This window comes from Mizuhopecten yessoensis, unplaced genomic scaffold (assembly GCF_002113885.1).
Source record: "Mizuhopecten yessoensis strain PY_sf001 unplaced genomic scaffold, ASM211388v2 scaffold8547, whole genome shotgun sequence".
NCBI lineage: Eukaryota > Metazoa > Mollusca > Bivalvia > Pectinida > Pectinidae > Mizuhopecten > Mizuhopecten yessoensis.
This window is the reverse complement of record NW_018407602.1, coordinates 113,384-125,912: the sequence shown is the minus strand read 5'-3', so window position 1 is coordinate 125,912 and position 12,529 is coordinate 113,384. Positions and strand designations below refer to the sequence as shown.

Below are 12,529 nucleotides of genomic sequence, written 5' to 3'. Positions count from 1 at the left end.
ATTTATCACCTTACCACAAACTCATATAATCAGTTTAGCAGTGAGCAGTTTTTAATGGTTGATATTTATAATACTTATTTATAGTTATATTTTATTCGCATGATCACATTTATGGTACACCACTGAAATAAATCAAATTTCTTGTAATACGTTTGGGATATTTACTTGATTATACAACGCAAAGCAGGTGATTGATATAACGAAGATGTCATCCGAAAAAGAGGATGCGGAGTCCTTCCCTATTTACTGATAAAGAGTTTTTAATATTTATTATGTACAGCATAATAATGTGTGTTATGGAATAAACATCCATTGTTTATAGATGAGGCTATCGTCTACTTTGTAAACTGTGGATAGAATTAGAGGTCCTCTGGTCATGTAGCAGTGATTTTGTTTTTATCGGTGCTAATTATGTTTTGGTGATCGGGATTGTGCAATGGATAGCGCATTTGCCTTTCCCCAAGGCGTCCGGGGTTCGATTCCTTGATCGGCCGTGAAAAGGTATGGAGTCACCTGCCCGACAACATGGATTTTCTGCGTGTACTCCGGCTTCCTCCCACATTCAGACCACGCGGGCGCTTACATCCGGGCTAACAAGAGTGATTAATATAAGTTGAAATAACTTGTATCTTAATTGTTGTAAAATAAATACAAAGTTTATATTTGTAAATACATTTCGATGCGCCTTTACAAAGAGTGCCTAGACTCTCAGTACTTGATATATATATTGATGAACCCTATTTTGTTTGAGTGTTCCCTGTCATCATCAATATCTTATATCTTTACCAACTCACAAAACCTGTAGCACACAGACTACACATTTTCAGTTTTATCTCTATTGCGAAATAATAATATGGAATAGAACTGATCAATATTTATATTGAATTTTAAATAAAACCATTAATGATCCTTTAGGAACAGAAGTAACATATGACTTGTATATTGACACGGTAACTCGTTGACTAATACCTATCTTGTTTGGTATACTATAAAGTCATTGCATTGATTCTTACTGCCTGTTAGTCATGTAAGATACCTATATAGATCTACAAATAGCTTTAAGTTGTGTCTGCAGACAAAACATAGAGCAGGATAAACGTTTGGCACGCACTGATATCGTCAATCACAACTGTAGCCTAGTGTTCATCATGTGTGTAATTATTGCGTGGTTCCTTACTGAATGACTATCGTGAAGCATACAATTATACAACCACAAACTGCCGTAAACTGTGTCTGCAGACAAAACAAACGTAAATCGTAAAACACAACTGACGTTTTTTCTATATTTTCTGTATCCCTTTGAGATAAACTGTTTTCATGTTCGGTGTGACCTTGCTGACGACTTAGTTTCACCTTTGATTATGCAGTAATGATGTCCCTCCTTTTGTTTAATCACATCCTTGGTTTCTGTTATTGTCCTATCGAATACGACTTCTGATTTAGGCCTTGGTATTGTCTCTTTTCTATAGTAGAAACATAATCGATTGTCTAAGTATTATTCATACGTCGTATTTACTTTTTCCTTTTCGTTCTGTTAAGCAGTAAACTGCATTTTTTTGTCATTCATACGGGATATGAATGCCCCAATGACCACAGGTAAATTGACTAAAACGTGTTCAACACTTTATTTACGTTGTATTTTGTCTTTTTTCATGTTGGTAGAATACATAAAAAGTTCCAGCTGTTTTACGTTTGGGATATTCACCTGCTGGAAAGCGAAAAGCGCGTTGTTGAAATAAGAAAGTAGTTCGAGAAAAAGTGCATTTGTTTATTTCGTCTTATTGAGTGACAATTTTGTTTTCTTTATAAACTAACGATCAGCAAGATGAGGTATGTTTTGACTGTATAGACTGTGTTAATAGTCAACCGTCAATGGTCTGTTTTGCCAACTGCTATTTAAAAAATGCTTTTAATTGGTTTTTTTTTTATAACATTTTCCCTCCGAGAATCTCAAATGTTATAATCTTATTCAAAAAGAATTTTTTCACTTTGTGACGGATTTTAAAATGGTTTTTAAAATGACCGATCAGAGCGGCGCTTTCTCTTCACTTCATTCAGAGCTTAAGATTGTCCGTTCAGACACAGATGGAGCGACGGCAGAGCACATTATTGTTAAGGTACATCTTATCTACGTATATAAAGGTACATCTTATCTACGTATATAAAGGTACATCTTATCTACGTATATAAAGGTACATCTTATCTACGTATATAAAGGTACATCTTTTTTACGTATATAAAGGTACATCTTTTCTACGTCTCTAAAGGAACATCTTATCAACTTTCATAAAGGTACATATGATCTACGTACATAATGGTACATCTTATCTACGTACATAAAGGTACATCTTATCTACGTATATAAAGGTACATCTTATCTACTTATATAAAGGTACATCTTATCTACTTATATAAAGGTACGTCCTATCTACGTATATAAAGGTACATCTTATCAACGTACATACAAGTACATATTATCTACGTACATAATGGTACATCTTATCTAAGTACATAAAGGTACGTCTTATCTACGTACATAAAGGTACATCTTATCTACGTATATAAAGGTACATCTTATCTGCGTATATAAAAGTACATCTTATCTACGTACATAAAGGTCATCTTATCTACGTACATAAATATACATCTAATCTTCGTATATAAAGGTACATCTTATCTACGTACATAAAGGTCATCTTATCCACGTACATCAATATACATCTTATCTACGTATATAAAGGTACATCTTAACTACGTACATACAGGTCATCTTATCTACGTACAGAAATATACATCTTATCTACGTATATAAAGGTACATCTTATCTACGTATATAAAGGTACATCTTATCTACGTACCGAAATGCACATCTTATCTACGTACATAAAGGTAAATCTTATCTACGTATATAAAGGTACATCTTATCGACGTATATAAAGGTACGTCTTATCTACGTATATAAAGGTACGTCTTATCTATGTATATAAAGGTACATCTTATCTAGGTATATAAAGATAAATCTTATCTACGTACATAAAGGTAAATCTTATCTACGAACTTAAAGGTACATCTTATCTACGTATACAAAGGTACGTCTTATCTACGTATATAAAGGTACATCTTATCTACGTACATAAAGGTACATCTTATCTGTGTATATAAAGGTACATCTTATCTACGTATATAAAGGTACATCTTATCTTTGTATATAAAGGTACCCCTTATCTACGCATATAAAGGTAAATCTTATCTACGAACATAAAGGTACATCTTATTTACTCTCTCTCTCGTCATCTTATCTACGTACATAAATATACATCTTATCTACGTATATAAAGGTACATCTTATCTACTTATATAAAGGTACATCTTATCTACGTATATAAAGGTACATCTTATCTATGTATATAAAGGTACATCTTATCTAAGTACATAAAGGTCATCTTATCGACGTACATCAATATACATCTTATCTACGTATATAAAGGTACATCTTATCTACGTACATACAGGTCATCTTATCTACGTATATAAATATACATCTTATCTACGTATATAAAGGTACATCTTATCTACGTATATAAAGGTACATCTTATCTACGTATATAAAGGTACATCTTATCTACGTATATAAAGGTACATCTTATCTACGTACCTTAATGCACATCTTATCTACGTACATAAAGGTAAATCTTATCTACGTATATATAGGTACACCTTATCGACGTACATAAAGGCACATCTTATCTACGTACATAAACGTAACTCTTATCTACGAACATAAAGGTACATCTTATCTACGTATATAAAGGTACATCTTATCAACGTACATAAAAGTACATATTATCTACGTATATAAAAGTAAATCTTATCTACGTACTTAAAGGTACATCTGATCTACGTACATAAAGGTACATCTTATCTGTGTATATAAAGGTACATATTATCTACGTATAAAAAGGTACATCTTATCTACGTACATAAAGGTACATCTTATCTACGTATATAAAGGTACATCTTATCTACGTATATAAAGGTACGTCTTATCTACGTATATAAAGGTACATCTTATCGACGTACATAAAGGTACATCTTATCTACTTATATAAAGGTACATCTTATCTACGTATATAAAGGTACGTCTTATCTACGTATATAAAGGTCATCTTATCTTTTTATATAAAGGTACATCTTATCTACGTATATAAATGTACATCTTATCTACGTATATAAAGATAAATCTTATCTACGAACATAAAGGTACATCTTATCTACGTATATACAGGTACGTCTTATCTTTGTATATAAAGGTACATCTTATCAACGTACATAAAAGTACATATTATCTTCGTACATAATGGTACATCTTATCTACGTACATAAAGGTACATCATATCTACGTATATACAGGTACGTCTTATCTTTGTATATAAAGGTACATCTTATCAACGTACATAAAAGTACATATTATCTTCGTACATAAAGGTAAATTTTATCTACGTACATAAAGGTACATCTTATCAACTTTCATAAAGGTACATATGATCTACGTACATAATGGTACATATTATCTACGTACATAAAGGTACATCTTATCTACGTATATAAAGGTACATCTTATCTACGTATATAAAGGTACATCTTATCTACGTATATAAAGGTACATCTTATCTACGTACATAAAGGTCATCTTATCTACGTATATAAAGGTACATCTTATCTACGTACATAAAGGTAAATATTATCTACGTACATAAAGGTAAATCTTATCTAAGTATATAATGGTACATCTTATCTACGTACATAAAGCTAAATATTATCTACGTACATAAAGGTACATCTTATCTACGTATATAAAGGTACGTCTTATCTACGTACATAAAGGTACATCTTATCTACGTATATAAAGGTACATCTTATCTACGTATATAAAGGTACATCTTATCTACGTATATAAGGAACATCTTATGTACGTACAAAAAGGTACAACTTTTCTACGTAAATAAAGGTACATCTTATCTACGTACATAAAGGTATACTTATCTACGTATAAAAACAATAAAAAATGGTAAACCATTGAAAACAGTACCATATACATATTTCACTCGTCTAACAGAATGTACTGTTATTTTATCAGGTATATAAAAATGCTTCATACTTATGAAAAAAACTTGTAAAACTGATATGGTACTTTAAGGTAGAAAACCTGATATGGTGTTTAAGGTAAACCTTTAAACATTCTCTGTATATTGGTAATGCCAAGCGGATGTGTGTACACACAAGGAGTGGCCAGACCTAAAGCTACTTTATTGATATTTAGATGTATTTGGCATGCCGAAAACAATCTATTTACGTGAAGAATTCTCACTTTATATCTTCGCCCACTCGCAATTACTACCTCGTAATCATGTAACATACCTACATACATCCATAAACAACAAAGACAGTGTCTACAGGCAATCCATAAATCATGATTCGTCCAAAAACTAAACACAAAACTGAAAAAATAAACAGTATTTTGAAAACTTAACACGAAAATGAATACCATAAACAGCCTGGCTCCTTCTGTGATATATGTATGGTTAATCGTTGTTTACTGCCTCGTTATTATGTAACATATCTACAAACATTCACAAATCAATATGAATAGTGACTGCAGGCAATCAATAAAGCAGCTTTAACATGGCGCTCCTACTCATATCGTAGCAGACATCCGCCTTTGTTCTTTAATCCGTGTTATGTATCCCTATAAACCTTCTGATATGATGTGTCTCGTTTACCCATTTCTGTACCAACAGTTATATACTGTGCATTGCATTTTACCCAACCAAACTTGCTTTTGTATTTATTATACGATAATATACCCATATCAAAACCACAGTTATTTTGAATATACCTATACAGTTTACACTGCGTACAAGTTAGTTGTAAACTTTTCATTTTCCCTGCCCTTGCTTTGACTTCGCTTTCCAGGGAGTAAATCACCTCTGCAGACTCGATCCCCTGACAGAATCCGAAACCTCCCTACGGAAGAGACCGAGTTCATCAGGTGAGAGCCATGGGGAGTCACTCAGTTGTTTTTATTTATTATAGACGATGGTGAAAGAGAAGTTACGGCTGTCGAAAGGTTTTCGAGGTTTTCAGAACTTGCAAAATTGTATACTGCGTTTTAAAATTGTCTGGAATTCAAATGAACAGTAAAACATTGGTAGTAAGGGGTATGCGAAGATTCTGGTTCGGCATGACTAAGTATATTTCCCCTTGACTTTTCGGGAAATAAAGATGTTCCGTGGTCTGACTTTTTATATACTATAGTTATTATTCCATACTATTATCTAAACCCTGATACTTTTGTCGTCAACGGTGTATGTAACTATGAACAAACAAACTGTCGAGTTAAGGTCGAATACAAACTCCGTCTTCTCCGTCAAATACAAACCCCGTCCTCTCCGTCAAAAACAAACCCCGTCCTCTCCGGCAAATACAAACTCCGTCCTCTCCGTCAAATACAAACTCCGTCTTCTCCGTCAAATACAACCCCCGTCCTCTCCGTCAAATACAACCCCCGTCCTCTCCGTCAAAAACAAACCCCGTCCTCTCCGTCAAAAACAACCCCCGTCCTCTCCGTCAAATACAACCCCCCTTCTCTCCGTCAAATACCAACCCCGTCCTCTCCGTCAAATACAAACTCCGTCTTCTCCGTCAAATACAATCCCCGTCCTCTTCGTCAAAAACAAACCCCGTCCTCTCCGTCAAATATAAACCCCGTCCTCTCCGTCAAATACAAACCCAGTCCTCTCCGTCAAATACAAACCCCGTCCCCTCCGTCAAATACAAACCCCATTCTCTCCGTCAAATACAAACCCCGTCCTCTCCGTCAAAAACAACCCCCGTCCTCTCCGTCAAATACAAACCCCGTCCTCTCCGTCAAATACAACCCCCGTCCTCTCCGTCAAATACAAACCCCATCCTCTCCGTCAAAAACAAACCCCGTCCTCTCCGTCAAATATAACCCCCGTCCTCTCCGTCAAACACAAACTCCGTCCTCTCCGTCAAATACAAACCCCATCCTCTCCGTCAAAAACAAACCCCGTCCTCTCCGGCAAATACAAACTCCGTCCTCTCCGTCAAATACAAACTCCGTCTTCTCCGTCAAATACAAACCCCGTCCTCCCCGTCAAAAACAAACCCCGTCCTCTCCGTCAAATATAACCCCCGTCCTCTCCGTCAAACACAAACTCCGTCCTCTCCGTCAAATACAAACCCCATTCTCTCCGTCAAATACAAACTCCGTCCTCTCCGTCAAATACAAACTCCGTCTTCTCCGTCAAATACAATCCCCGTCCTCTTCGTCAAAAACAAACCCCGTCCTCTCCGTCAAATATAACCCCCGTCCTCTCCGTCAAACACAAACTCCGTCCTCTCCGTCAAATACAAACCCCATCCTCTCCGTCAAATACCAACCCCGTCCTCTCCGTCAAATACAAACCCAGTCCTCTCCGTCAAATACAAACCCCGTTCTCTCCGTCAAATACAAACTCCGTCCTCTCCGTCAAATACAAACCCTGTCCTCTCCGTCAAATACAAAGCCTTTCTGGAGGTATGTCAAAAGTAAGAAGCAGGACAACATCGGAGTCTCACCATTACGAAGCAAAGGCCAGCTACTCAGTGATGGGAAATCAAAAGCGGAAACACTCATCAACCAGTTTAGCTCTGTTTTCATCCGTGATGGAGACCCTGATTTACCACCAGTACGCATCCACATTGACGATAACATCCAGGACTTGGAGATCAGCGAGGCAGGAGTACTGAAGTTGCTACTCAATATACAAACATCGAAAGCCCCTGGACCTGATGGACTCCCGAACATGGTATTAAAGGAGTGCGCACCCCAACTTGCACATGGAGTCTCTATGATATCCCAGAGGTCGCTGGACTCGGGAATGCTTCCTCAAGACTGGCTGAATGCAAACGTCGCTCCTGTGTTCAAGAAGGGAGATCGTCATGCACCAGAGAACTACCGTCCTGTATCGTTGACCTCTGTTCTCAGCAAAATCCTCGAACACATAGTCTGTCATCATTTGCTAAACCACTTTGACCAGCACGCAATTCTGTCACCTCTCAATCATGGCTTCCGTGCTGGTTATTTATGTGAAACCCAGCTTGCTGTCACCATACACGACCTTGTTTCCAACTTTGACCAAGGTTCACAGACTGACATTGCCATATTGGACTTCTCTAAGGCATTCGATACGGTGCCCCATAGGAGGTAGCTGCATAAGCTGGACTCGTACGGCGTACGTGGAAATTTACATCGATGGATCAGTTCATTTCTCTGCCAAAGGCACATGAAAGTAGTAGTGGAAGGGGAATCCTCAAGAGAAGTCCCTGTTGCCTCCGGAGTACCCCAGGGAACAGTCCTAGGCCCTCTATTTTTTCTGTGCCACATCAACGACTTACCTGATGCCGTCAAGTCTCAAGTACGCCTATTCCCAGACGACTGCTTGCTATACAGGATCATACGCACCCACCAGGACCACATCACCCTCCAGCAAGACCTAAAAAATCTTGAGTTCTGGGCCGAGCAGTGGGGCATGCGGTTCAATGCCAGCAAGTGTTACATCCTAACCATCAAGCAGAAGTCATCTTACTACTACCAACTGAATAACACTATCCTCAAAGGAGTTCCGACTAGCCCCTACCTTGGCATCACAATTTCGTCTGATCTCCGATGGGGAACCCACATCGACAAAATCTGTAGAAAAGCTAGTTCTACCCTAGGCTTTATTAGACGGAACCTCTACCACTGCCCAGACAAAACACGGAAATCGGCCTACATCTCGCTTGTCAGATCAACACTGGAATATGGAGCCATCATATGGGACCCATTCCTACAGTCGGATATTGACAAGCTGGAGAGGATTCAAAGGAAGGCTGCTCGATTCATCTCACGCGACCACAGAACAAGAACTCCTGGATGCGTCGCCAACATGCTCAGGGACTTGGACCTGCTAACATTACAACAACGCAGAAAGGAGCTACGTCTGACCTTCCTGTTCAAGGTGGTGGAGGGGTTGGTACCGGCTATACCACCTAAGCCCTATTTAAAACCAGTGAGAATTAAACGCAAAGTGACAGCAAGGCATTTTAACAGCTTTATCTCAACAAACGTCGTTGAAAATAGTGTTACAAACAATAGCCGCTGTTCTCAAACTATTGCTGCGAAAACAGAAACACGGAGGAACTCTTATTTCCCCAGGACTATAATAGACTGGAACCATCTTCAGGACGAACAAGTCCTTGTGAAATCTGTGGAGATTTTCAAATCTCGTCTCCATTCGGACTAAAAAAACCTATGCGCTCTTCTCTCCCGTTGATTATATGCCAGAAGTGGTTTTTCAACGTACAGTTACAGATACAGATACAGAAATACAAACCGGTTCCCCCCCCCCCCCCCCCCCCCCCACCCCCCACTTAAAATACAAACTCCGTTCTCTCCGTTAAATAAAAATTCGGTCCTCTCCGTCATATACAAACCCCGTCCTCTCCTTTAAATACAAACCCCGTCCTCTCCGTAAAACACTGCCGAAGTTACGGAGAGTGTCTTTGTTCTTCTTAGACTAATATTTGAACACGAGGATTAACCCTCTTAACTGCTAATTCGGTTAAAAGCGGAGATATAGAAATTCCAAGAGTTACTTTTGTTTTAAGTAGATACATGTAAAGTAGAGATATATCGAATGTCTATACGTAAGCCAGTCATTCACTCGCACCATGCATGTTATCTAGTTCCAAATGAATAATATTTCTGTCTGCGTTTGTTTTATAAGTTACTTAGATAGCCGATAATGTTTGTTACAAGACCGGCCATTTCACCAGGTTTATTACAATCGGCCGTTTAGTGTCAGTTTAGCAGGGACAACTTTTACCGTTATTCATGCCTTTTCTGTGTACGTAGACTTAATCTATCTTCAATATACAATATATAACACTGATATTGGTCATTTATAAATATAATTCAATTTAAAGTTTCGCTGTCCTGTTTATTGCTTGTGTTTTATAAATTCAAGATATTTTATTGCCCGCTGAATCGAAACAGATAAGAAAGTCTGGAATTGATGACATTTGAAATATAGAGAAAGAAGTTTTTATCTGTGGCTTTTTATAGACAAGGTAAAATCACATGATCAGATCAACTGTTTACAATTTACATAAACAGTAACACCCTTTTATACTGCATCCCAAGAAAACGTTTTGCGTAATAAAGGAGATAGGCGACGTATCGAGGAAGAGGTACAAAGCATTTCCTAAAACAATAGGAAAGGGGGACATGGAAAATCCCCGAGGTGGCAAATGGATAAAAGGACATAAGATTGTCAGGTATTTCTTAGAATGTGAAAATGCTTTGTTACAGTATATAATCATCTACCTATTTTGAAATCTATATTGTTATTATTTGTCTGTTTACTGATATACTGTTCTATGCTTACTATCTGTATATACCTGTAACGTTAGTACACGGTTATTATATATTCGGTGAATGCTCGTCACATCCTGTCCTTGTTGCAGTGTAAGTAAAGCAACCTTCTAGAAACGGAAATACAGTTTGCGTCCTATGGACGTTTTCAAGGTTGCATGCTGACGGATACATACTTATTATAGATAAAAAGTCTCCAAGCAATCAAAAACGTCATTTCGAGTCCTAAAGACTATGTTGGTGATCTCACAGAGGACGGCCCCTTCAGCAGTAGAACGTAATATTATGAAGCCTTACGTTCTGTGTTTAATGGACTAGTTTGTACAGGTAGAGCTACAGAGCACTCTGAAGCTGACACAAACGGTTACATTATTGATGTTATCTCTCTAGACAAGAGACAGATCACGGAATGATCGTCAGAAGTGTCTTACAGCCGGGGAAAGCGATGTTCTGTGACCGTAGCATTGCTTTGGTTAATGTTGAAGCGTTGTGTACATCTATAAAACAACATATCATGTAGATAATGATGACTTTGAAGACATGTTGGATATCATGCAGAGGGAATTATGATATATAAATCTAGCTCAATGTTTTCCTATCAGTAATAGAACCAAATTGGTCACGATATTCGAATGACTGCTTTGTGCCGTCATGTTATAACCTTTTAAGAAAAGGAAGTGAATTATATTAAAATAAATTGTATGCATAATGTTATTCTCGTGTGTTATTATTTACGGCTATGTCAGTATAAATAGTGTAGAAAACTCCCTTTCTTTTGAATTTATAAAGGATTTTTGGTCTTTCTTTTCTTCGCATATAAAAACCAAGCATTCAAATAGTCGATTATAAACGACACTTATAATATTGTCGAGAGATTGTCACAACTCGGACTTAAATGTTTCCATATATAGACTCATGTTACCATTTTGCACAATATTGATTAAACATCAGCAATCATGTATATATATACATAAATATATGTACATTGTATACATACTTAAGTAGTTGATTTATGTATTAAGCAGACAAATATGTTATAGTGTTAAAAATGTATACATATTGGATCTTAAATTAGTTTTCATTTCATATGAGATTTTATAAAACAAGTCTTATGAGTTTTTATTTTTGCGAGCCTTGGCTACCAACAACACATTCAACCAAGGGAATACTGACTACAAAACGTGAACATACAGGCACTAACACGTAAACAACGTAAATCAAGCTGATAAAATACACTTACAAATGTGACAAAGAAACACTTACAACAATAAAAAGGGGACACTTACACACTTACAATAATAACAAAGGAGACACTTACACACTTACAACAATAACAAAGGACACACTTACAACAATAACTACGGAGACATTTACACACTTACAACAATAATAGAGGAGACACTTACACACTTACAACAATAATAGAGGAGACACTTACAAACTCACAACAATAACTACGGAGACACTTACACACTTGCAACAATAACTACGGAGACACTTACACACTTGCAACAATAACTACGGAGACACTTACACACTTACAACAATAACAAAGGAGACACTTACACACTCACAACAATAACAAAGGAGACACTTACACACTCACAACAATAACAAATGAGACACTTACACACTTACAACAATAACTACGGAGACACTTACACACTTACAACAATATCAAAGGAGACACTTACACACTTACATCAATAACTACGGAGACACTTACACACTTACAACAATAACAAATGAGACACTTACACACTTACAACAATAACTAAGGAGACTAATGAGACACTTACACACTTACAACAATAACAAAGGACACACTTACAACAATAACTACGGAGACATTTACACACTTACAACAATAACAAAGGAGACACTTACACACTTACAACAATAATAGAGACACTTACAAACTCACAACAATAACTACGGAGACACTTACACACTTGCAACAATAACTACGGAGACACTTACACACTTACAACAATAACTAAGGAGACACTTAGACACTTACAACAATAACTAAGGAGACACTTACACACTTAC

The 12,529-nt window shown here is 36.9% G+C and overlaps 1 protein-coding gene across 1 annotated transcript; it reads left to right on the top strand.

Moving 5' to 3' along the window:
• Positions 1–1,574: 1,574 nt before the first annotated feature.
• Positions 1,575–8,273, top strand: LOC110456178 (extensin-2-like). Its single transcript, XM_021506750.1, has 2 exons — positions 1,575–1,596; positions 6,316–8,273. Exons 1-2 carry the CDS (start codon positions 1,575–1,577, stop codon positions 8,271–8,273), a joined length of 1,980 nt encoding a protein of 659 aa, XP_021362425.1.
• Positions 8,274–12,529: the final 4,256 nt, after the last annotated feature.